Source organism: Ixodes scapularis, unplaced genomic scaffold (assembly GCF_016920785.2).
Source record: "Ixodes scapularis isolate PalLabHiFi unplaced genomic scaffold, ASM1692078v2 PGA_scaffold0__279_contigs__length_252992795, whole genome shotgun sequence".
Classification (NCBI taxonomy): Eukaryota; Metazoa; Arthropoda; class Arachnida; order Ixodida; family Ixodidae; genus Ixodes; species Ixodes scapularis.
Genome location: NW_024609835.1, coordinates 124,844,231 through 124,870,625, shown reverse-complemented (window position 1 = coordinate 124,870,625; position 26,395 = coordinate 124,844,231). Strand labels below are relative to the sequence as shown.

Sequence of the window (26,395 nt, the reverse complement as noted above, 5' to 3'; positions counted from 1 at the left end):
TTCTCTTTTCAGTGCTAGATAGCAAGTGTTATATCGATTGAGGAGTTGTAAAAAAAGATTTCATGCTTTGTCTGCCAGTGTATTCTTATCTACGAGACTTTCTTCCCCACTCTGGGTTTATTTATTTCCTACAGCATAGCGCTTTGGTTGGGTGCTGGTTTGAGCAAGATCAAGCGTCAGACTCACCCCTAAAAGCGGCTTTTCTTGTTGTGGTGCAGCAGTGTATTCCTAATGTAATATTTGTTTCGCTGATCAGTGTGTGTTCACGCCAGAATTTATGGTGTGGTAATTTACGCTTCTTTTGAACATGGTTGATGAAAATCAGCTTAAAAAGATGGGGACAAAGGGAGGAACAAACACGACAGGATGGAGCTGAACTTGCAACTAAATTTATTACTTGAAATGTTTCATCAACCCTGCTTAATTATTACCAACTGGCCCAGCTTACTACTTTTTTACACTGCTTTTGCAATGTTTCCATCCTTGTCGTACGCTATAGTCCGTTGCAACTCAAAAAGTTAGGGCGAGGGTAAGGCGGGCAGGGGAGGAGGAGGCAGACGAAATGCTAGAGAAGAAAGGGGGAACCTCCTTCTTTCTTTAGTGTTCCGCCTGCTTCCTCCTTCCCGGCCCGTCTTACCCTCGCCCTACCTTCTTGAGTTGCAACGAACTATAGTGTGGTCACACATACACACCTGGAGGCCAGGTCTGCCACGAGGTACTGGGCTTGTTCCAGGAGGTAGCGATGCGAGAGCGCCGTGGCAGCGAGCCCCCGGCTCGTGACCGAGGAAGACGGCCCGGCGACCGAGAGTGCTGATGTGGAGCATGCCACGAGGCTGGACTTATCCAGGAGCACAGGAAGCCCCAGTGCGGCCGCGCTGGCGGGGCCCACTGTCAGCTGACTCTCCAGACGCACGGACGATTCATCTCCGCCGTTTGCTCCGCCGCTCCCGCCGCCACTTGGCGGGAGCACGAGCTGGAGCGCGGGGGAGTGGGACTCTGGGGGCGTCTGGTCGGCGGGAGGGGACGTGGGGGAGGAAGAAGGGGCCCTCGAGATGTGGTGGCTGTGCAGATGATGCCGGTGGTGGTGGTGATGGTGGTGAAGCGGGCTCGAGGTGCTGTGATCCACGGGGTCGCGGGAAGAGGTCGAAGCGGAGGAACAGTGCTACGAGGCAGGGGGACGGGCAAAGGGGAAAAGTATTAGACTAGCTGCAAGCCACAAATGGTAGCAATGCGCCACGCTTTCTTAGCAATGGCTGCAAAACCGAGGTTTTCTCGATTTATCTTGTACAAAAGGTAAAAGTTTATATCTAGCACAAAACAATTCACTCTCTTACTTTCCTATTTTGGTGTTTCGCAAGCAGTTGCACTACACTGTCTAAACTTCCTTTAAACAGCAAAGAGACAAGTCACCACCGTCCTCAGCAGACTAACATCACATTGTCTAAACGTCCGTAGTTCGTACAGTCGAGCCCGTACTACAACCATTTCGCCTTTGACTTAGGCGCCTTCTTCCATTCCCTCATTTTTCCTCTTAGACTTATCTCATTCCTAGCATATATATGGATTATGATGGTAAGCCACCAATCCAAATTGGCTCTTCTTTCTTTCCCTGTCTTGAAACGTTTTTCAGAAGCCTCGCCTCTCCTTAAGTATTTAACTAAATGTTACATACTCGATGGAGCAAGGATGCTGGTGAGGTAATTAAGACATTTTAACCTCGAAGAGTGAGACAAAATTGGAAACTCGCCAATGAGAACAAAAAAGATTTGTTTGTTATTTTCCCTCTTGGTCCTCACTCTCCAGAGTGAAATGTATAGACTTGCAGGTAGGGTAGAACTAAGAAAATGGGTCCTGAGAAATTCTCCGAGCTACACGCCACTACAGAGAACATCGAGTACACTCTCCAAGGCTCCAAGGCATAATTTCGTGCTGGGGAGAAGTGTGACTACGCAATAAAGAAAACAAAGAACTGCCACCGCATATGCTCCCTCAGGACTTGTCTCGTAAATATCAGGTAAAACTTTCGAAAAAGATTGTAGCTAAGCCAATGATTTTTCCTTAGTTGGCATAAAGGGTAGTACATAAACACTTTCCTGCACCGCACATATTTTCACATGAAGTATGTTTCGAGAGACGAGCAAACGTCTTGACGCAGAGGTTGCATTCATAGTGATTCCCCTGAGAGGAAGCCCGGCTATGGATCCACCAGAGGATTCCGTGTGCAGCTGTTCGCACTCACCAGATCCAGAACCTGAGACATGGCCACCATCTCTTCCGCCTGCCTGGACTCCATCTCCTGCTCGTAGTGGGGAAGCGACTGCTGGGAGTCTGACCTGGGGACTGGAGAGCCCCTGAACGTTGCCACCGTGACAAGGGGAGGGCCTCCTCCAAACGGGACCTGAGAGGACAGATGCAATACTCTCCAATGCAGTGTGGTCTAAGCCGATACACTGAGCAAGGGGGTACCTGCTCGGCAAATGTCTAAACAGTGTGCGGAGCGCAGAGCTACAAACAGGTACATAGTAAGGGATTGATTTAGACACGTCTACTCACTGTTCAAGGTCAGTTCCCTTAGTAGATAACCTTAGCCTACCTTAAACTGACATACTATGTTGACAGGATTCTATGTGCTTACATCGGCCCCTTTTCTCTCATTAAAATTGGCTATTTCTCAGGCAGAGTGAGACTCGTTGTTGACACAATTCGACTTAGCTCGACACCTTCCAAATCGGAGGCAGTCCAACCTCTACTTGTGAGATAGCTATGACAAACCCTGCCAGTCACAAAAGCATTGCCAGGGCATATCAAAGAAAGTGACTGAATTCAACACTATATTATAATAGGGAAAGCTTGACAGAAGCAAGAAAAAGACAAGAGAAACAGAACGAAATGAAAAAGCCAGAGAAACCATTGACTAAAAACTACACAGCTGAGAGGAATGCAGATTCACTTGTCAATGAATACAATGTGAGTGTCAGCCGGTTTTTAGGTCTGTTGGGGAACCTTGAACTTCCATAACCACATAACAGTATGTTGCTTGAGAGCTTTGATGTGCATGTTTACTGCGGAAAATAAATGAAAAATAAATTTACACATTGCAGTACAGTCACTAAGTGTGTAAAGTGTAAATCCCATGTCATGTTTCCCTTTCTGAAAAACGCAAGGTGAAAAGTTAAAAGAAATACAACTATATTTTTAGACAACAGTAGTATTTATTATTCTAGCCGAAGTGTTTCATTTTAATTTTCCATATCTCCTTATGAAAAAAAATATATGTTTATACAACCTAGAACTTAGTCTGCCCAAACGAGAGACTTGTCTCCCAGCTGTAAATGAGAAATTTAGCCAGTGCAGTACAACCTGCTAGCCTGGGGTCTTTAACGTGCATCACGCAGTAGTGATACACGACCACACGCCGGTACAATGCTCATCCATTTCCCCATGCAAATGCTAGGGTCAGTGGTTCTTTTCGGCCTCCATTAGAACAATTCCTGCAAACATCTGGTGGTAACGGAAATGTCATGCGAATTCAAACCACCAAGCACTACTTGTTCTGCGCATAATTTTGGAAGCATGTGAGGGATTAGGGCTCACCACACTGGATATAAGAAAAGCACACCAAAAGCCCTGCCTTGAAGAGATGTCAGAGGCTGCTGTAAGAGCATGGCGTAGTAGACACAAGTTTGTCTAGTCATTGCAGCATGAAATCATTTACTGCACATACACCGTTTCTTTAGAGCGGCTCTAGGCAAATATTTCATTGCGAGTTTTTAGTATCTCTGGCTTGTAGATTTCTCACTAACTAGAACAAAGCAGAATTTTTTTTCTTCAAATCTAGCAACTGCCATGACCTACTTTGATGATGGGCCATAAATCTCTAATTGGGACAAAGCCAAAGCTAAAACTAATAATTAGAAAGTTAATTTGTGAACTGAAGTTAATTACAGTGTTGCTAATAAGAACATTGCAATCACTCCCTGATGTCTGCCACATCCAACAATGTTATCCCCAAAAATGTTTCTTATCCTAATGTATTTTTCTTGTTGGAACTGTCTTTAGTCTACAAGAAATACCTTGTGCAGCAAAAAACATGGTGGAAAATGACAATTTCCCACCATGTTTCAACGCTTAAACTTTCCCGAGCAATGCACTTACAAGGCTAGCATAGTTTCCGCAGTACTGCAGCCCACATTGTTGATGGGGAAGGCGGTGAGGGGGCTTTGTTTTCCTTTTTCCGCTCAACAAAGATGACTTGAATCAAAAAAAAGAGGGGGACGTGTCTTATATCAAGTCTTCTTTTCTTTCTTTAGTTTTTCTAGGTTTGATTTAAAAAAACCATGAAAGCTACATTAATGCGATCTGTGCCGCTGAGTTATACGACCAGGGGGACATAAAATAAAAGGAAATCATCCCGGTAAAACAGATAATTTAATTTGTTCATTCACTTTTTAATTTGTGAAAATAAACCTGTGGTTCCAATGAAGAACTTGCTGAGCATCATCAAAAACCACTAAATCAGTACATTTGAGAAAGACTGAGCACACAGGAAGCATGGTAGTGTGCTAAAGTAACCATTCATGCAGCAGACGAAAGGCTGGCAATACAAAAACGTGTCGCACAGATTTTCCGTTTCTTGTCATCCACGTTTTCGTAACACCAGCCTTGTGCATGTCGCACAAGCGGCAACTTTAGTGGAGCTTCTGCGCTTCCCACGCTTTCAAAGTCTTTCTCAAATTTACTGATATAGTGGTTTTTGATGATGCTCAGCAAGTTTCTAATTAGACCCATATGTTTATTTTCACTAAATAAAATTTAATAAAAAATTTTAGTTTCAACTTCTAACCTGCTCCTTCTCGGAGCACTAGGAATGCCGCACCTGTACTGCCCTACGTGCTGTACAGAAAAGTTGACGCCGAGTATAACGAGTGCACGAGGGAGTTGCCGACAGCAGACCTGAATGTAGGTGTCCACGGGGAGGCTGACGGAAGGCTGCTGCTGCGAAAAGGGCTCTTCGTGATACACCACGAGGGGGGACTCCCGTCCTCCAGACACAAACTCTTGCCGCTCGTAGTGATGGGGCTGGTGCAAGGACACAGGCGCCCCACTGGCGTAGTCCACCTGTCGAGTCATCCACAACAAGTTGCCATTTTTCTGGTGAATGCACATACCTAACTGACAGCGTTTAGGATGTTTGAAAATCCCAATAGTAAAGATTCATTATTAAACGAGAAAAGAGTTGTCAAAGTAGTTTGATATATTAGGATAGTGCTATTCATATCTTCTAGGTGATATTTACATTAAAATTTAGGTGACATGGCTAAAATCATACACACAAATTTCCTTGCAAGATCACGGCCCATTTCTGAGGGAGGAGTTGCTTACTTATTGAAGAAAAAATAGGGTGCAGTGACCACGAAATGTCAAAAACATCTTGCATCAGGGAAAAACAAAAATGAAAGATGTTTACAATCCCCTGCAACGCCGAATCAGAGTGAAGCTCTTGACGAGGGGGAGGGGAAGGTAAGGAGAGGTGGGTGCTTTGTAGTAGGTGGGTTTATTCAGCTATGTACATAGAATGAGATCAAGTGATGCGTCTTGAGTCAGCCTGAAGACCAGCACGAGATGCAGAGCTCCCGCTCTCTCTGCGCTTCGTCATCTTCGAAACCCCGGCTAACCAACATCTCCCCTTTTCCTTATTGTCCAAAACAACTTGGTGGCTTGACCAATCTTCCCGCTCGTGTAGTGTACCCACGTTGTGGCTCTACTTGAACAGTGAGTGGTTCATCATCAACACTGAGTGGTTCATCGTCCTGGTGGCCTTTGTATAAGCTTGTACCTAGCAAATCATTGTACGACATCTCATTGTCCTCCTTGTTTTCGCTTCGATCAATAACCAGAAACTTTGCGTTTCGCCGGACAGTGCCGTCCTTTGTGGATACCCAATATGAGCGAGTACTGTCCCCGCTTTATTTAGGTCATTGATCCAGACTTTTTGTGATGACTGAAGCTCTGGCAGGTTCCTAACTCCATGATGCCTGTTGAAGCCAGACGCTTCCTTGTTTTTTGCTTGGCTCTCACTCTCCTTCAACAGGGAGAGGTCAGGTGTTTTTGGGTTGAGCAGGTGTGGTAGGACCGGCACCTGGGTTCGAATCTTTCGGCTGAACAAGAGCTCTGCGGGACTGAATCCACACGCTAATGGTGTAGCACGATATGCAAGAAGCGCTCTATAAAGGTCAAATGACTTCTTAAACTTCATTTTTGCTATCTTGACGGCCGTTTCTGCTGCATTGTTACTTTGAGGATACTTTGGGCTTGACGTGACGTGTCGAAAGCCCCATTCTTTGCTAAATGACACGAATGCTGATCGAAATTTGGGGCCATTGTCTGTAATGACGGTCTCAGGTATCCCGTGTCTAGCGAAAATCGACCTTGCTTTTAGAAGTGTTGTTTCCGGTAATTGGTTTTCGAGGAGGGCTACTTCGAAGTATCTAGAATAATAATCAGTGATAAGGAGATAGTTCTTGCCTTCCGCATAGAAGATGTCCATGATCAGCTTTTGCCAAGGGCGTTCTGGGAGAGGAGTTGGGATCAGTGGTTGGCCTCTGTGCTGCCTCTAGTGCAGACAGCTCCTTTCAACCATTTCTGTAATGTCTCTAGTGATGCCAGGCCACCAACACGACTCTTAGGCTCTTCTGAGCACTTGGCAACGCCCTCGTGTCCATTGTGTAGAAACTGCAGTACTGAAGGTCTCATTGAGAGGGGTACAAGGTATCGCGAGTTTCTCATTACGTATAATGCCGTCATACAATGTAAGTTTGTCTTTAAACAGCGAGTACTGAAGGCAGTCCTAAGGTGTTTTTGATTTACTTGTGGGCCACGCTTCGGTTATGTACTTTTTCAAAATGCTCATGATCGGGTCATTGTCTTGAGCTGCTGACAGTTGTTCCCGACAGACATCTGAAGCCGGTATGTGATGAACGAGAGCATGCTCGAATTCTGTTAACTCTTCTGCTATGCACAGGCCATTTTCATTCTTGAGAGGTTGTCTCGATAGGGTGTCTGCGACTACGAGGTCTTTTCCCGGAACATGTTCCGTTGTGAAATCGTACCTCATCATCCAGAGACACATTCGCTGAAGTCTGGGTGTAAGATCGTCCACAGGCTTTCTGCTAAACAGTGGTACGAGAGGCCTGTGATCAGTCTCAATGTGAAAGGTTAGTCCTACAAGATAGTCCTTCTGCTTTTCGCAGGCCCAGGTGATTGCAAACACTTTTTTTTCAATTTGAGAATACCCTCTTTCTGTTTCAGATAATGATTTTGAAACATGGGCAACTGGTCGGAGAGTTTCATCTTTCTGATGCTGCATGAGCACTGCTCCAATACCATAGATGGATGCGTCTGCTGATAATATTGTCGTTTTTTTTTTTTGGAGAGTAGAGTGCCAAGACTGGTTGAGATGTCAGGCTTGATTTTACCCTCTCGAATGCTTGCTGCTGAGGAGTTTCCCAGACAAATTCGACATCCTTGTGGAGCAGCTCTCGCAAGGGTTGAAGTACATCTGCTAGGTTAGGTAAAAATCTTGCAATAAAGTTTACCATACCAAGGAACCTCTTTAGCTCCGTTGTATTCATCAGACGAGGCATGTTTAAGATACTTGATATTTCTTTCATTATCTGGGCTTACACCCCTGTGATTTATGACATGTCCACGGAACTGAATTTGTTCCTGAGCAAACACGCATTTCTGTATGTTTAGGATGATCCCATTTTCTTGCAATCTTGTGAGGACCCTTCAAAGACAAATGTTGTGTTCCCTTCGTGTGTCGGCCCATATCAAAATATTGATAACGCACGTAACTCCTTCCAATCCTTCAAGAAATTGGTGCATCATTTGCTGAAAGATCTCTGGCGCGCAGGAGATTCCAAATGGTAGTCGATTAAGTTTGTACCGGCCAAACCGTGTCATAAAAGTTGTAAGCAGCGTCGACTCTGGGTGCAACTTGATTTGGTAGAAGCCTGAATAGGCATTGAGATGAGAAAATATTTTCGCCTGCCCAAGAGTCGCTAGAAGAGCTTCCACACTCGGTATCGGGTGATACTCCCTCAGAACACTTTTATTAAGTGGTGTGTAATAAACACAGATGCGAACATCACCATTCTTCTATGGAACTACAACAACAGGTGAGAAACAGCTTGTTGGTTCCCGAACTCTGGAAATGACACCTTTGTTCTCCACCTTTTAGATGTGGAGCATCTCTTGCTCGGGTCTATGTCCCGCGGCGTCGTAGTCCGCACTTACACTATGCAAGCGCAACTCTCCTCCTTCATTCTCTCCAACAGCTGCGCGTTACTCTCTCCGCTCTCTCTCTCTACCAGCTGCGTGCACTTTGCGTGCGTTCGCTTCTACTCACACCGCGCGCGCATGCGCAACTCTCCTCCACTAGTCTCCTCTCCTTCAAGTGTGAATATAAGCAGCGGTAGCGCGCTGCGCGCGTTCCTCCTTTGATTTCCTTGCTCTCAAGACTCTGACTGACTGACTGCGCGCGTTCAGTTCACCGCTGTTGACTCCACTTACTCCGTTCTTCCAATGAAGTGTGATGGAAGCAACAGCCCCGTCAGTTAGTGGGTTGGCGCAAGCAAGCGTCAGCACCACCCCACAAACCAACGTAATAACACGCAAGTTAACAACGTTACTAACACTGTTAATAACAATCCGCGATGCTCCGCATCACCCCATGGTTCCCCTCGGGAAGATGGTGTAATTTTTGAGCTGTTCAACTGCTTTCTGGAGTGGAACTGGTATGCGTCTCAGTGACGATAAGGCAACTGGATAAGCATCAGGTTTTAGCCTTATTTCACACACGTATGCAGCTTACCCCAGAACCTTAAAAAGCAAGGGGTACTTCTTGATTGGATTGAAAGCTCCTGAAGTCGACAGCTGATTTACTCGTTGGATGATGTTTAGGGCTTCTATGAGGTCCAAGCCAAGCAGTGGCTCATTGACATTTCTTGTTACATAGAATGCGCCCGTTGTATGAGAGTCCTTGAACGTGACCGTTGCCCGCAGCACGCCGAGAACATGCAGGCGTTCTTTTGTTGGTCCAAGAAGAACTTCATCCACGTGTCGAAGACTGCCCTGGTCTTGCAGTTTGAAGAGTAGGTGTTCTGGCACGACAGAGACGTCAGCTCCAGTGTCCAAACGAAAGCTCACATCTTCGCTCCCAATACGAAGCAAGACTCGCTCGCCATGGTGCACATTTGCCCAGGGACATCACGGTTCCTGTGAAGTAGAAGTCTTCGTCAAGGTGCCTGGAAGTTGTAGGCTCCGAGATTTGATGCAGGAAGGTCGACTTCGATTTGCAAACGCTTGCGAAGTGACCTGGCTTTCCACATTTGTGACATTTTCTCTTCGATGCTAGGCAGCCTTTTCGTGGATGAACGTCATGATTGCCACACCAATAGCAAGCTTGGGAATCTTTTGCTATCATGCTGTGCTTTTCTACAGGTGTGGTGTGCCTCTTGGATATCTTGAGGTGATCGACTTGAACCTGATCAGGTTGCCTGGCATCCTCTTGTCTGAGGGCCCTCTTGTTGTTTTCCGAATATTTCCGTTTGCTTCGCGAGAAGAACTGGTCTCTCTAGCGTCAATTCACTCTCTAGTTGCAGCCTCATGGACAGTCATTTATCGCAAACACCAACGACAATACGGTCGCGAATAAGCTCATCGTTGATTTGGCCATACTCACACTTCTTGCTCAGTGTGTGCATGCAGCACCGTGATAAAGTCCGCTACTGGTTCACCATCTTTTTGGATACGAGAAGTGAACATAGCTCGCCCATAGACAATATTCTTTTTGACAATGAAATGTGTCTCGAAAGCTTGGATGACGGATAAGAAGTCCTCAGCTTCAGAGGTCGGAATCTTGAGCATCGCATAAATTTCCTCTGCTTTAGGTCCCATCAGGTAAATGAGAGAGTTTACCTGGTCGGCCTCAGGCTTGACGTGCAATCCAGATGTCGATCGAAATTGCTCCCAGCGGCGCTTCCATGTCATCCATTGTTCCGGATGAAAATTGAAAGGTTCGGGAGCGCTGAGCTGATATGGCATCGAGGGGGTGACTTGTACCGATGAGGTGGCTTGTCCAGATTGCGTCACGAGCAGGCCTGGTTCTGAACGATGTAGTCAGGAAGACCTAGTGGTTCTTTGTGAACTGGGCCGCTCACTTCTGGCGTCGAAGATAGCTGACGAGTCCCAAAACTTCTGACACCATGCTTTGTAGTAGGTGGGTTGACTCAGCTATGTACATAGAATGAAAGGAAGTGATGCGTCTTGAGTCAGCCCGAAGTCCAGAACAAGATGCAGAGTTCCCGCTCTGTATGCGCTTCGTTGTCTTCGAACCTCCTCCTCATTCATACCATAACCTCCCCTCCTCCTCTCCTGCTCCCCTCCCATTTATAATCGGTTGCAAGCTAAGAAAAAACCGGAAATGCCTCTCAGAGGAAAATGTAATCCTACGCCGAGAAACGCCAGCCAATTGTTTTCATGACGTCACGATTCTGTGGACCAATCGCGATCCTTTTGAAAAAAAAAAGCTCAACATGGCTGCTGGCCTTAGCAACGCGATGCTATAGTTTCTCGTGACAATTATTCTGCTTTTTTGCACCGTGTTTTACGTGCCCAAGGTTAGGCCACGAAATCTTGATGGTATCGGCTTGCGTTTGCAGCAGTTTTTGCGCGACAACATGAGAAACCAGCGACGCTATCGCCAACGAAAATTTCGAAGCGGGCGCGAGGCTTAGCACTGCTGAGAGGTATGTTAGACGGTATGTTAGACAGTATCTTGGACAGAAAATGAATTGTGAAGACGGTACATTGGACATGACTTTCTTTCTTTCTTTACTAAACAGCTATTTCGTTGACAAAAACGTATTCTAACTTATTTAAATGTCCTGAATGAATTAAATAAATATTGTAGTAGTTTAAGACAGGTTTCCTGGAGGAAGAAAAAGCAACGTTGCTAGCAAACTACTTTCTCGACGGCGGAGGCACTTCAGATGGGTGCAATGCGCTTGTGGGTGGAGCTAAAAGATTGTTCTTAGGTTGCATCCGACTATAGCAGGGAAATGTTTCCGTTAAATATAACAGGGATTTTTTTCGCTAAATTTAGTGGGAAAAAATTCCTCTAAATTTAGCGGGCAAATTTTTCCGCTAAATTTAGCGGGGAATTTTTATCGCCAAATTTAGTGAGAAAATTTTTCCGCCAAATTTAGCGGGGAAATTTTTCCGCTATATTCAGCAGGGAATTTTTTTGCTAAATTTAGTGGGGAACTTTCCCGCAAAATTCAGCGGGGAATTTTTTCTGCTAAATTTAGCGGGGAATTTTTTCCACTAAATTTAGCGGGAATTTTTTTCCACTAAATTTAGTGGGGAATTTTTCTCACTAAATTTTGCAGTAAAATTTTTTCGCTATATTTAGCGGGGAAATTTTTTGCTTGATATAGCAGGGAAATTTTTCTGCTACATTTACCGGGAAATGTTTGCTGCTAAATTTACCCATAATGCAACGTGCAGTTACGCCGACGCTGCTGAAGCTGGAAACGGGCACCTAAGAGCTGTGCTCTAAAATTGCTCAGTTTCGTGCATGTGTGCTGAAATTTACCCTTAAGTAAAACTCAACTCCATCCAAACTTAAAATCATGGCCGAATGCCCTTATATTTAAAGAAAGCAACTGAATGCAGAAGCCCACCTAAGAAGTTGGAAGATAAGTTCAGTGTCCCCTTTGAAACAGAGGACTAAATATATGCAAAAACAATGAACCTCGGGTGAACTAAATCACAGACTGACCACATACTCATGCCTGTATATTCCAGTATTTAGGTATAGAGCAGCTTCAGGCATTACAAGAGCTAAGAGGTAAATTTCATTTCACTTTAAAATACCTAATTACCTACCAAAATACTATGATCTGTGCAACAGGAACCATTTCCAGTTATCCCAACAAAAGGGGCATACACACCGCCATGCCGACGTCAGCGTAGGCATGTGGAGGCCAGACGACCTCCGCCGAAGGGCCCCTGGAGCTCGAAGGACTGGTGTCAGATTCAAGTTCTGACGACTTGACCCCCATGGATGCCTCCCCCATCCTTCAGCCACCTGTGGTAGCAGGAAAACACAATCTTGCTAAAACAACTGAAAAATCACAAGAACAGTAAGCGCAGACAAAGGACAAGTAGAAGACTGGACAGGACAAGTGCTTGTCCTGTCCAGTCTTCTACTTGTCCTTTGTCTTTTGCACTCCCTGTTCTTGTGATGTTAAACCAACTAGGCCGTCAACTTATATTGTTACAACCGAAAAATTTTGAAAGGTCAGTGTGCAGCCTGTTTTCTGCCAGAAAGAAAGTCCTGCTATAATCCATTTCACAACAAGTCCAAGCACAAATGACGCTACAATGCCACAGAGCCAATCAAACGCTAGAGCCGGAAGTGCATCATCATGATGTTCATTGCCATTGTGCGTTTGCTATACACGGGCTAGACACTCGCACAAAGTGAATGCATTGTGATCCTGTGCGTATTTTTTTCTGTGCGCGATTGGTTTAGTCAGTGACGGTAAATGCACAAAGACAATGAGCATGTGACGACCCATCGACTAGACTTAGAGTGAAACAAAATATAGTGTTTCCTCTTTCTCACAATGTGGGGAGAGAGGCAGAAAGAAGAGTCAGGAAATGTGGAATGTGCCAAGTGTACATTGGCCTCTGAGAGAACACAACTCCCTTATTAACAAGGAGCGCATCACTACAGATTAGGCCTGGGCAACTGATTGATCATCCTAGATCATCCTTCTGATTAATCAATTAATGCTTTAATTGCAATTAATATTTTTAATTGGTTAATATTGGTTGTAATCTGAGTTAGAAATTTCAGAGAGAAAGCAAAAATACTTGCTTTACTACTTAATACATTTATTCATTTTAGGAGGCAGCACCGTTGTATTCCATGGTAAAACACTTTAGTATTCATACTTAAAAAAAATTCGATACAAGGGAAAACGAAGGGACAAACAGTACTCAATGAAGTCTTTTCCCTTAATTCACCAGCTAGTCTGCGCCATAACCCTTATTTCTCTCACTGTAGTATTCCGTATGATTGTAACCCAGATAATTACCAAGTTACAAAAAAAAAAAAATAATATTTTATTGTATTAAGTTGTTTGCCCGCATTTTCTTTTTGTGGGAGGTACAGCATCAAATGTAAAAAAAGACTACATTCTGCCGTTAATGACATAGCAAGAAATAGTAAAGAGAAAAATTCTTAATTTTGTCACTTTTTTCAGATATCTCATCTAAATTCACAAACTAATCTATTGAAGCGTAACAATTAACGGGCGCTAACATTTTTATTGATGCATGCCATGGATGTTAGTTATGTGGTACATATAGTATATAAATTGGTGATATTTACTATAACATTAATATCACAGGCCAAGTTAGTAAAAAAAAGTTACAAATGTTCAGATACTTGAAGTTTCTTAGCAAGGCTGATTTATTTTGAAAATCTACATATCAAACAGAAATGCCTATCCAGATGTTGTAAATCATATAAACAAGTATTTCAGTGTTCCTCCAGCTCACTGAAAAGTGGACATAAATTTGTTTAGCTTTCTTAGACATACTTGAAGCTGTCAGTTAAACATCCTCTTTATGTTCAGTGCTTGGACCTTGCGCTATAGTGCACCGGTTTAATTGCAATATTGCTAGTGAGCTCAGCAACAACATCAATAACAGAAATATACCTCCATGAGGTAGTACTTCCTTGACCAAGGGCTAAAATAAAGCATAAGATTCAATGACATTGAATCTCAGAATGTGCCAAACCAAACTTTATGCTTCTAAGTTGGGCAGGAGAGATAACTGCAGAAGGCTCATGTAACAAGGAGCAATGCAAAAGATAAACTTAGTTAATTCAAATGTGTGTTCTTGCCATGCATGAATTATGTACAGCACAGCTAAAGTTTCAGTGAGGTATGGTTTGCCAGGCAGTGGGTAAATCAGTAATCACTAAAACATTGTGAACTATTCGACTTTTTCCAGAAAGGCATGGAAGTGTTCAAGAAAAGCTTGAAAGAATTGCAGTCTTCTGACCTGCAATAGTTTCCAAATTGTCTACAATGCTCCTGTACTAAAGTTTAAAACAGTGCTTGGCAGAAAAAAAAAAAAGACCGACTGTTTTAACAAGTTTTTTACCATTTCAATAAAGCTGTTTTCTGTTTAGCATGTTTGATTTGCAAATATAATCTGGAAGGCTATGAGAAAGAGATAGAACTTCAAGATGTTTTAGAACTTATATGTGTCCTTAAAACTTTTTAGCTGATCAGCAGACTAGTAATGAAAACATTCTGTACTAGCTACGAGTTAGAAATACATTTTATTTGTGCTTGTTGGTACAAGCTCAAAAACTAAATTCAACCAACTTGCTGCAAGCCGCCAGTTTGTTGAAGGTGGACCCATAAAGGGCCCATGAAACGAATTTTGGGTTGGGATAAATCATTTTAGATTGGGATTTTACTAATAGCACATTGTTCAGTGGGCCAAAAGAAAAAATGTAGAAAGTCAAAAGCCTGACTTTCAGTGCGAAAATTTGAAAACACAGCGAACTATTTCGTACCTCCTCCCCTTCGTAAGCTCTCTGCCTTTTCACTGTGATACATCCGCGGTCCCAAAAGCGCGTCATTGAGTCCAAACGCTTGTCACACAAAACCGGACCTCACTTAGTGCCTTCACCCCTAAGCTGACATTGTGGTGGAAGCTACGTGCTTGCCGGACCAATCAGCCACCTCTCTTTCATCACCTGACCTCATTTTCTGCGCGTGGGTATGCACGAAGGAGCGTGATCACGTGGCAAGTGTGGCTGGCCCAACGAGCACGTAGCTCCCACAGCACTGTCAGCTTTGGGGTGAACGAGTTGGGGAAAGCAACCTTTGCTTGAATTTTGAGCGACGGGTTAATCTTCTAGGGGGACAATGGCTCTGACCGGGTACTCAAACCAGATTCCGAGCAAAAGGGGCTTCCCCTCTTTTCGTCTTCTTGAACTGTTTGGTGAAATGCGGGATTTATGAGTTGAGGAGGAAAGCTAAAGAGGAAAAAGTTGGAAAAGCGTTTCATGACCCCTTTAAAGGCCGACTTCGAGGGCAACTCCAGTCAATATTTTCAAATTTGGAATTCCGACGGTTTTCAGCTCAGTCCGTGTCCCTGAATCACAAGGTATAATTTTTCTTCTTCTCGATATTATGTGTCGTTTTATAAATATCGTAGCTCAAAGTTTGATTTCGGGCGTCTACGGCAAAACCGAAACTGATCGTCAGCTGTACGGCCACAATGTGACGTTACCGTGGTGCTCTGGCACGCGGTACAACATGCGGAATCAACTGCAGTACTATTGCGACGCCCCCTAAAGAGCAGCTGATCGTGTCGTTAAAATCGGTTTTGGTGGAGCATGCCGCTTCACTTTGACAAAATATTTCGGCTGTGATCATATCTCGTGCCACTAAAGCGATACTGGCCATTTATTTTGGTTTTGTTTTCGACCAGAGTTGCCCTTCAAAGATAGGAGAACTAGCCAAAGGGCAATCTGGTCAATCAGCTGGGAGATGGTTTAAGATGCATATTTTTGATTACTGGTAGGAGTGTGTGAATATTCATAATTTTCAAATAGTGAGTTGAATATCGCCTATTTGGTTCATTATCCAAATCGAAAAGTAATTTTCGAAGTTTACAATATTTCTTGAATAATTTTCGAATAGTTTTAACAGATTGGCATCACATTCTTCCTTCGCAAGTTCCTTAACGCTCAACTGCCATATGTGCCATAAAATGTCATTACCGTAATATCTCAAGTAAGTGTGCCTAAAATCAAGAGAAAAACATGAAATACAGGGAGTGGGCTATTGTTCAATGTATAACCAAGAAAAGTTGAAAAAGAAAAAAAAGCTTGTAGCGAAAGAATGTGAAAGTTTGTTTATGCTTGGTTCACTCGCCCTCAAGACCTTTAAAGGAACACCCGCTATCACTGTCAAACAAAATGATCACTTCGCCACCTTCAAGCTTGTTATCACAAGCTTGTCATCGCAGCTATGAACCAAAAATGACTGTTCTGCGCAGTCAGCATTTATCGCCCGCCTAACTGTCCTCTTTTTCCTCCGAGGTCACCATTGGCCTGGGCAGTGCAATTACTAGAAGTGGGCTATTTTTCGGTGTTTTAGAAAAAACACAGAATCTTGCCAAAAGTAGGGGTGGGGTATCTCTTGGAATATTAGGGTAGTCTCTTCTTCCAGGCACGATGACCATATGCGGTACTGGCTTGTCTCCACTCCTGGTGTGCTGTTTCACCTTTCTATTGACGAGACATAGGGTTAACTGCACACTTTCCCACAAAACTGCTCTTGCATATGCTTTCAGAAAGCATACTGGCATGAAATTTCTGTCTATAAATCAATGGATCTGGTTGATATGGCACTGCCACTCAGCATGAGCAAAGTAGAACTAAGAAATGCTACCAAAAAAAAGCAGTGGAGAGTGAAAGTTTTTCAACCGCCCCGGCACTGATTCAATGAAATGCCTCATGTCATCCTTCAAACGACAACTTGCAGATTTTGCATCCATTTCGTCACATTGCTGAATTCTTGTCATCTGCACCTGGTCTCACATTCCAATTTCTAGGGAACTATGTATGCTGTAAACCACCTACTATATTCTAGACAAAGAGGGCTTCTTTATGAAGGTCTACCCAGTATTCAAATTTGACTGATATTCTTATGGATTCATATTTGATCCAATTTTAAAAATTACTGTTTGCATACCCCTAAATATTGGCTTTCCTTGCATTCCATCTTTGGCCTTATTTTTCTTTTTTTTAAGGGTTAAATGGCATGCAATTACAACATTCAATTTTTTCAACCAGATTCGTATATACCCCTTCCCCCCCCCCCCCCCTTTTTTTTTAACTTACTAGGGCCACCAGTGGAACTCATACAATATCCCGTGCTTGTGTCATCCCTGGGAAATGTGAATGAAATGATGTACCGGCACCTGCCATACACAAACAACATTGCTGAGGCCTGGAGCACAGGATTTTCAGGAAGGACATAGTCATTTCTTCAGCAAATTATCTGCAGCACAGCATTGTTCGCACTTTGCCCACTGCCACTTTCCCCGTGGCTCTGAAGACGGAATGACAAAATGAAGTAATAGGTTTAAACAAGCCAGGGGTTTACCCTGGGTTCTCAGACTGTCAGAAATTTCTGTGGGATGCTCTAGGGGTGGTGGTGGTGTTAGACTAAACCTGGGGTGGTGTAGAGGGGTGCATGTATAAATCACTCGGATTGAAGCTCTCCAATTCACTGCATGTTAACCACAAAAGAAAGGGGTGTGAATGTGCAAATATGTTGCAATTAGAAAATGAAACCCATTTCAGTAGCGCACCCGAGGGCAAAATGACCGGACACTAATATATTTGGTTTCGGACAAAAAGCTAAATTATCCGAAGAGATGGGCTCGACTCCTTACAAACCAGCCTTGTCAAGTGAGAAGTGTGAATATGCGTTGGGAATGGCGCGGTATCGGCCATCGTGCGAAATTTCACTACGAGTGAGCACTGCCGCTGTTGAGCAAGAAAAATAAGCCAATCTCCCGTAAAAGCAGGCACGTGGAATTCCTGAAGCATAAGACCCGGTGTAGAAAGACCATTTTCATCGGTTTTCCTTGCGCATACTCTTTTATGACCGCCAAAGGTAACAAGCAGTTGAATCCAGTGTTCTTAACATTCGCTCGGCCTGTAAAGCGAACAGCACAATATTTCCTTCCCAAGCAATCACAACGACCGCTCAAAACACTTTCTAAAATTTACCGATTGATCGAGATAAACAGGCCGAACTAGCGGACCGCCACACCGGCCATCTGGCAAACCACCGCGAGGGAAATCCGAATGGCGCCCGTTTCTTTGTGGATCGCGACGCCGAAGAGGGCTTTTGATCCAGCGCGCAACCGCCAGTAAAGCCGGCGGCGAAGTCCTCGCCGTCCGCGCGCAACCGATCGCCGACGCCGACCAAGAGACATGACCACCCCTTGAGTCCGAATGGGTTAGCGTCTGTGCGAGCCGCAGGAAATAAGCTGGGAAACATAAAGGACCGTACCAAAGGGACGAAGGTAACGGAGGGTGGAGGGACGGTACGAGAAATGGAACCGTCCGAGCACCGTCGCGCCGCTTCGGGACGCTTTAGCGAGGCAAATTGACGGAAGGATAAGAAGCAAAAATATCAGGTACTTACCAGCGTCGACTACGACGTTCTAAATGGCTAAATTTTGCCAAATAACAATTGGAAGCATCCCAAAATACAATGGAGATCACCCTCCTCGAGTTGTGAACTTCCAAGTCTCGCAGAATCTCGCGGGAACGGAGGCGCGCCGTAAGGTGGGCGTGCCAGTTTCGTTTTAAAGGTCTTTGCTGTTTATTGATTTCGGCGGAGCTCATCGGCTCAGTTGACCGTTCTCTAGATTTTCTTTTTTTTTTTTTTTCGGAGGGGAAAGGGGGGTAGCAGTACATCTAACTTCATGCGCCCTAAATGCAACAGCTAAAAGAAAAAAAAAAGGTCACAAGAAAGTTTTGAAACTTTGCACTGAACTTTAATGAAAGCGCCCTTTTTGTGGTTAGTACCTGCGGGATGTCACTTCTGCAAACACTAAAATCGTCTACACACACAACGTGCGACTCGTAGTGAAATTTTTATTCCCATCCATTTAACAGTGCAAAAGGCCAAGTCACAGAACAACACTTCGCAAAACGCCATGAGGAAACGCGAGGTAAAGCAGAAAATGTGCCACTTAAAGAAAACGTTTAACTTATGTGTATGGCTGTCCACTAGCTTTCACCAGTGAGTGACAAACATTTACACAATTGAATAAATTGTAACAGTTATCAGACAAAAAATAGCATTATATATTTCCACAACATTTCAATTTTAACATCTTCTCCCAAGAAATATACACCAATGTGTATAGTTTCATTCATTTGCAACTTTTGTTTAAACAGCAAGCAGTTACCAACCCCAAGTGTGACAAAAAATGTGTTACCAGCCCATAGTAAGCTATGAGCTTCAATGCAATAAAAAGTACATGAGAAAAGAAGTAATAATTTACACAAGTCTGGAGAAAAACAATCTGAGGCACTTATGTTTATTCATTAACTTCTTAAGATAAATGAAACAATGTAAGGATATGACAAAATTTTATCTTTTGCAAAATTAATTGTATGCACACAGGTGATGCCACTTTTAATTGCTACAGTAATTCCCATGGAAAAGATAAAAATAAGAAACTGCAACAATAAAAAAAAAGCAAGATAAAAATATTAGCAACATTCTGGATGCTTGTCAGGACTGAAAAGAAACATTCTGCCAGCTTATCTTCAAAGCCTAACTGAGAAGTAGCACACCCTCTATCCAAATCAGAAAGTTCTAGTTGATGCAAACGTTTGTGACAATTCAGCCGAAGCGACGGACTCGACAGGAGTGGTTGGAGCGACGCCCACAACTTCCCAAATGTCCATCTGTGCACGTGACAGGCTTCCAAAGCCTCGTGCGAGCGAACGAGGCGAGGTGGAACGACGCAGCAGGGAGAGAGGCGAGGGGCGTGGCGTCCTCAGTCGTCCTGGGGAGTGGAGACGGGGTCGCCTGCCCCTGCGGCTTCCCTCAAGAGCTGGGCCAGCAGCTCTGCGAGGGGTTCAAAGGCGGCCTTGTAGCCCTGCTTGCTCAGGTGATTGAAGTCAAACATGTCGTGGTGGCTGATGGTGCCGTCGGGACGCACAAACCCTGGGTCCAGGTCCACCAGCTGAATGCCAGGCTGGCCCTTCAGCGCCCGTGACAGCAAGTTGTTCACCTGGAGCCTCTGTTCCCGCCGCGCATTGGCTTTCTGGCCGCAGGGAAGCAGTTTCTGCAGTAGTAGAAAAAATAAATATAATATATATACAGATAATTTTTTTGTCAACAATTCTTAGAAAATATATTTTTAAGGTGAGTAACTATAACCCTTGACAAGATGAGAATGGAGCTTCAGTTATCTTGCCTCCTGCGCAAGCATCCTACCCTCGACAATGCTATGGCATCTTGTGCATCTCAAGTGCATGTGCACAGCAAAAGCATGGCGGAGGGCATGAAGTGTGTGCCACAGGTTGGGCATTTAAAAACATGCCCCAAGATTCTTGCCTGGTCTTAACACCAATAACCCTGAATTCTTAATACAACACCATTAAAATACAAACTGGTCCCAATATCTGGATTTTGATTGGACATATTGATATGCTTGGGGAAAAAGTACTCTTTAATGAAACATAAATGGGTGAACTCTCGAAGGATCCTGCACTGATCAGAGCCGCGAGAAGGTTGCAGCATGTCGCATCAAGGACGATTTCAGAGCTTGAGAGCATGGTGCTTTAGGCTTAGCAGGGAACAGGAAAGTGGATGGTTTAAACTCTAGTAAGTAGCGCTGGGTTCATTTATTAAAGAGTAATGCTGCAAAGATATTGTCCTCATTCCCGAGAGGGAAATCTACAGTGTAGCAAAGAATCAAAAGTCAACATAGCAGGTTACCAATGAGCATCTAGTCAATAATAAGTACGACAATGCAGCGATACTTTTGGCCGGTAAAAATCTCAGGGGTGGAACTCCCGAAATGTATTTGGGAGCAGCCACGGGAGCAGCTGAAACTGCTGTTTTGGAGCAGGCGAGGAGCAGTTCAAATCAGTTTTCATTGCACTTCAGCCTGTGTCTTAGACAAGCACGGGAGCAATTTCAATTGTGCTTAGCAGCCCAGATGAGCATGAGTGGTTAGGAACCTATGTAGATGGGATAACAGTGTAACAGGTGCAAAAACTAGGCCTTAGTGAGAACAAAAAAGCAAGTACCATATGTTTCTGAGGATTGTGTCCTTGATATTTTCTGAGTGGCTTTCAGCTGCTCAAAATGCAAACCAGCACTGTTTATAGCACGACCCACACGTGCTCGTCACAGTAATTATATGTGCGAACCACGTGACGTTCGTAAGCAATAGACGTTCAGTTGCGCGGAGGAACAGGGCAACAAATTTTTAGTTTATCCTATTGTAAAACTCACTATTAAAGCATCAGACTACGATTAACGGAGTTATCATGTTCGAAGCGATGAGCCAGAGCAAGATTAAAGTACGTCGAGCAGATCTACCGCTCGCGTGAGAGCTGCTGGCCGGCAAGGATTCGGATCGCACAGCATCTCCAGTTCAATCAAATCACGATTTATCTTGCAGGAATGCGATTCTAACTTCTAACGATGAAGCACTAAAAGGAATCTTTCGCTAATGTGTTTTCAACAGGCTGACGTCCGGAACCCGGGCCGCAGACCCTCAGGCTATCTGACGCTTAACGACTCCACCTCGCCTCGGCCGACTTGCTTAACCGCTTATGGTTGAAGAATAACAATCCATTCACAGGTGATGTTGCGCTTCGATCCGACCCCTGAGTTTTTTTCGCGTGCTTCCGACTCGGGATACACAAGAAAAATAAATGGAACACAAAATCGCAAGGCCAACCAAGCTAAACGAGCTCATTGTTGCCAATCGAGTCAATAAAAACCGAAACCAAGACAAAATAGAATTATTTTGGCGCACAATGTGCGATTTGGAGTACAATGGCGCGAAGTATTGGCTGTGGCGCAGTTTCTGCCAAATGGCGCAGGATGGCGCAGACAAATGCGTCTGGCGCAGAATGGCGCAAATGGCGCAGCCGTTCCACCCCTGAATCTATTCATACAGTAGTGTTTGATTACATTTGACTATGAGTTACTGGAACATTCATACTTCATATGTGGCACACCAAGGTACTCGTTCAACAAGCACCCGACGCACTGCAGCTCTGAGCAAGTGGAGCAAAAGCCCACGCTGCAGAACCCAGTGAACTTGGGTTCAACCCCGACCTCTGCTTGTTTCGATATGGAAAAGCATTGTTTCAGTGTGCGGTTGTGTATCACTACTGTGTGATGCATGTTAAAGACCCCAGAATAACGGTCGTACAGCCGTGTCTAAATTTGACCTCTACAGCAAAACCAGTGTCACCATACCTCAAATACAGATCAACCTTACGCCATCTAAACATAGACATTTTTTTTTTTTAAACAAGTAGTTACACGGTTATGTTTGACATAGCCTGTGTGAACAACCTTTATTAGGAGCCAGTTGCGTAAAGATAACTGCTGTTTCACTGGGAGGCAGCGTTGCACTCGGGAACTACTTTCCGCAGCACTACAGAATAAGTGAAGAGTGTGCACACATAGCTCTGAAGGACGCACGAGGTGCTCAAGTGCATGGGCAGCCATAGTTTTGACTCCAAAACCCCAAAAATTATCCTTGGGTATACCACCAGCAGTATGACCCAAATTGCCATTTGTTCATTAGCCTCCATGCAGTGGAATTACAAAATATTGCTAGCATTTGACAAATGATTTGAATGGCGATCCTATCCACCTTGAGCGAGCCTGGACGACAGTCATACGATTGTTTGAAGTGAAGCTTTACTTTGACGTGCAACTGTTCAAAAATTTTCTTGTGCTTCGTACGAAAACTTTCTTGCTCCCTGTATCCAGAACCCCAGACAAACTCAAGGTTGGACCAGAGCTTGGCTAGGAACCTCTAAATTCGGAACCACTAAACCACCGATAATATACAACATTGTAGCCTGCTTACCAACACAACCACCTGCGCATTGGGCAAACGTTTCCTAATGGCCTCTGTACAGGCCTGTACGCCTTCTGCTACTGCCTCTGGACTGTCGCCAGAGTTGTTGCATCCAACAGACAGCACCACCACCTGCAGACAATTCAATAAAAAAAGGAAGCTGAAATGCTTCCCAGAGAAGACTAGAAGGGAGACTGCTGCACATCTGGTGCTCTTAAAGGCAGTAAAGCAACTCTCAAAGTTTCGTTTTATGGTTGTAGCACATCGACAAGGTATCCGACGCAATACTGAACAAATAATAATCTGAATGAATGTGTTCTTTGAACATCTCAATTGAACAAAACAAATCTTGGAGCTATCTTAAGTGCCCCATTCAAGCAAAAAAATTAGTAAACAATTTGCTCAAATAAGCAGCTTTTTTTTTTTTTTTTAAAGGAAGTTGACATAAATAAAGTTAATGACGCAGGCTAGCTGGTGAACGATCACTTAAAGGTATAGCTATGAAGTCTACATGTCTGAATAATAAATAAAGAGATTATTTTTTTGGAAAACACGTGTTTGGTAATCATCAGAAGGGGCAACGGAAAAGCAGTAATGCATAGATAAATTGTGTTCAGTGGAATTTTGTGGATAAGAATGGCTCCATGCAATGCACCTGCAAACATAACCTCCTGGGTGACCAGCATTTTACAAAGTGACGTGCTCACTTGTCCTATAGTGTGGCTCACATCTAACAAAAGAGACCACAAAATTACTTTCCCCTCTTTGGCTAACTACTTCTCCGACGTTTCACGTTTCATACTTTACGTTTTCAAAGCATGGAACAGAAATTTGCTCTTGTTTACGCTTGGTGGTTTTTGCAAAATATTTATGAGGCTTACACCCTGCTTCCTCCCCAGTTACTCCCCCCCCCCCCCCCCACCAGATGATCCCATTACTTAATGAAACAAACAAGAGAAGGACATCTCTTGGTGACAAATAATTTTCTTAGTCGAGCTTGTGGGAGTTGAACTCAAAGCCTCATAGCAAACCTCAGTAGCAATATAAAAAAAAAAAAAAAAAAAACTGCTGTGAAAAGTTATGTCAGAAACAATGCATCAGAAGGTGGAAAGGGGGGGGGGGGGGGATAATGGATGTCATTCTGACGAGATGATTGCACAATCCATTTGATTTCCTTTATTTTACCTCAAAGGCATCTAGTGATGCACAGCATGAGAGAGAGCAAGACAGTGGGAGAAGTTGCGATATGCATATAGTCACTCTCATTAATTCAAACTTGCGGATAACTAACTAACATACAGGTCCCGTCCTATGTGTCTCTACGGGGGAAAACTCCTGACAATTCAATCTTTGATTCATTCAAAAAATTTTTTGGCCCCCCTCGAGTTTGAATTAATGAAAATGTGAAAGGTATGATGCTTATATACACACAGGGGGAAAGGGACATCCAGTTTTCATTTTACGGTTTTAAAAGCATGCTTTTTGTTTACTTTGATTTTAACCGGACGAAACACGTAGCCTCCCTTTGTGGAAGAATCGTCAGGTGGCAATGCCTTCTGTCCCTGCTTCCCCACCCGGCAATGTCAATCAAAAATCAAATCGAGAGGAAAAAAAAAAAAATGTGGCAGCTACGATTGTAACGAACAATGCAATGCTAAAACATCTACTCTTGCTTTACGGATAGACTGACTAGAATCACATGTTCCCTATATGTCAGGAGTACGGTGCCACGATGGCATGACTCTCCATCCGGAATCGTGGGGGTCACGCTTGCAACGCACCTTGGAGCCGACGTTGTCCAGCTCGCCATTTTCAATCCTCCACAGCGCATTCTGCGTCCGATCTTCAGGAATGCCGAAGTTGAGGCAATGCAAAGGAGCAAACAACTTTTCCCACACCTGCCAGAAAGCAAACATTTGCTTTATCTTCCCACATGACAGAACAAAAGTAATATAAAGCTGCAAAGAAGGCTCGTTTACCTCGGACTGCTGAAGAAATGCTACCGTGAAGTCTCCGAAGATGACCACATCCGGCTCCTTTTCTGCACCCTCGGTCAGGAACACCTTGTGCTGTCAAGAAAGAAACCAAAACTAAGGTAGTTGTAGAACGGAAGCAGAAGTGCACGATTTTAGTTTCTCTTAGTTACACAAGATTTTGCACACTTCGCTCATTTCTATGCTGCACTTTAAGGATGGTGCAACGATAATTTTATTCACAATTCTTGGGAACACCACAGATCATATTGCTACTGGGGAGGAGAAGCTTTCCCGTCGTTATAATGTGAGTGGGCTTGGAGTGTTGGTAATCACTTGTCAAAGTAACAAAAAAAATCCGTTATTAGCCGTTATGCTCCCGAAACGGCAGAAGAAAAATATCTAGTAACAATACTCATAAATGCTCCTGTGCCTGGGTTAATCTGGGCAACCCTGAACTTCGCTCAAGCTAGTCTCGGCAATTTTAGTGAAAAACCCGAGACTGAGGTAATGACAGATGACGACAAGGAAGAGAAGGGGAACGTTCTCCTTTTCTTGTCGTCGTCTGTCATTACCCCAGTCTCGGGTTTTTCCACTAAAATGTTTCATATACACCAGCTCACTTGCGCCCTTACGTTCTAGTCTCGGCAAAGTTCCCGCTTGCCCAAGCTTTCTTAGGCAAAGCGCAACGTTGCCCAAACTAGCTTAAGAAACTCGAAACTTCACCAAAATCAGCTTAGGCAAATTTTGGAGTTTGCACGCAGACGTGAGATAAGGACAACTGGAACGACCAGTTACTGAGCAACGACGTGCAACACCGTGTAGTCTCACCCACGCAGGTGAGAAGACAGCGGCAATCGAGTTGATGGTCATTTAGTATTTTCGCGCAAAAGAGCAAACGCGCACGAGCTAATACACATTGCGCGCCTAAGCGACGCGAAGACACACGCAATAAGCTTCCATTGTGAGCAACACGTTTCACTTTTTTTGCTTTTCGAAAGCATTTTTTGACAGCAGCTGGAGTGTCTAAAGAACGTAGTACCCTGGCCAGCGAGAAGCGGTCCATGCGGTTTCAGGACACCCACAAACGTACGGGACAAGTGAAGGGAGCTCATCGTGAGCTGACAGGACAGGGCCAATCCACTTACCACTGACATCCACCGGTCGTCATCGTCCGAGCTCTCGCCGGGGGTAGGCACTGCGGCGGGATTCATGTCCTCAACGCGAGCGTGACCAAGAAGGTTCAGGATATAAAGCTCCCAATAGCTCGCTATGAGCCTGGTTTAAAGGCACATGCTTGTTTTCGAGAGCAAGTTGGTAAATACAAGTTTCAGGCGGCGTTTCTCACGTAAGCAACACGAGTGTTTACAAAATTAACCGATGCCGATGGCTACGTGCGATTGGTGCCCACAGACATGTAATAAGGCTTGTCAAGTTCAGACTTTTATGCATTTTGCGAGGAAATTTGCTGGCATTGGTAGTAAGCTAGAGTATTAGGACTAAGAAATAAAATACATTTGTTAATATTTAAAAAGTGTGTTCTTTTTTATTTAATATTGAATCTTTTATAGTCTTTTATTAGTAAAATTTTAATATATAAAACAAACAAGACAACGCAGTTTTAAGCTGGTTGTGGATTTGTATGGATTCTTCGCATTTGGCTGCTG

General features: G+C 44.0%; 2 protein-coding genes across 4 annotated transcripts in view; both read right to left on the bottom strand.

Moving 5' to 3' along the window:
* Window positions 1–18,409, bottom strand: part of LOC8053963 — a 99,314-nt gene extending 80,905 nt beyond the window's left edge. Inside the window, exons 1-5 of the mRNA XM_042289690.1 lie at window positions 18,327–18,409; window positions 12,018–12,154; window positions 4,954–5,118; window positions 2,240–2,398; window positions 693–1,162 (exon numbers count right to left, since the gene is read on the bottom strand). Of these exons, the coding sequence (XP_042145624.1) occupies window positions 693–1,162; window positions 2,240–2,398; window positions 4,954–5,118; window positions 12,018–12,143 (920 nt within the window). The 5' untranslated portion in view covers window positions 12,144–12,154; window positions 18,327–18,409. The remainder of the gene's footprint in view (window positions 1–692; window positions 1,163–2,239; window positions 2,399–4,953; window positions 5,119–12,017; window positions 12,155–18,326) is intronic.
* Window positions 18,410–18,761: 352 nt separating this feature from the next.
* Window positions 18,762–26,204, bottom strand: LOC8053962 (platelet-activating factor acetylhydrolase IB subunit alpha1). Of its 3 annotated transcripts, XM_002400824.5 has the most exons (5): window positions 25,877–26,204; window positions 24,735–24,824; window positions 24,537–24,653; window positions 22,765–22,887; window positions 18,762–19,986 (listed from the first exon to the last, which is right to left on the bottom strand). In XM_002400824.5, exons 1-5 carry the CDS (start codon window positions 25,940–25,942, stop codon window positions 19,696–19,698), a joined length of 687 nt encoding a protein of 228 aa, XP_002400868.4. In that variant the 5' UTR covers window positions 25,943–26,204; the 3' UTR covers window positions 18,762–19,695. The 3 variants fall into 3 exon arrangements, with proteins under 3 accessions (XP_002400868.4, XP_040357460.2, XP_029829767.3); XM_040501526.2 differs by having other exon boundaries at window positions 24,537–24,824; window positions 25,877–26,157; XM_029973907.4 differs by lacking the exon at window positions 22,765–22,887 and having other exon boundaries at window positions 25,877–26,124.
* Window positions 26,205–26,395: the final 191 nt, after the last annotated feature.

Bases quoted from the DNA above. Each gene is read 5' to 3' on its own strand.
- LOC8053962 (XM_040501526.2), bottom strand. From the start codon at position 25,942: ATGAATCCCGCCGCAGTGCCTACCCCCGGCGAGAGCTCGGACGATGAC. The intron at 24,825-25,876 runs GTAAGTGGATTG...CTTTCTTGACAG, and splicing joins ACGACCGGTGGATGTCAGTG to CACAAGGTGTTCCTGACCGA. The intron at 19,987-22,764 runs GTAAGCAGGCTA...CTACTACTGCAG, and splicing joins ATGCGCAGGTGGTTGTGTTG to AAACTGCTTCCCTGCGGCCA.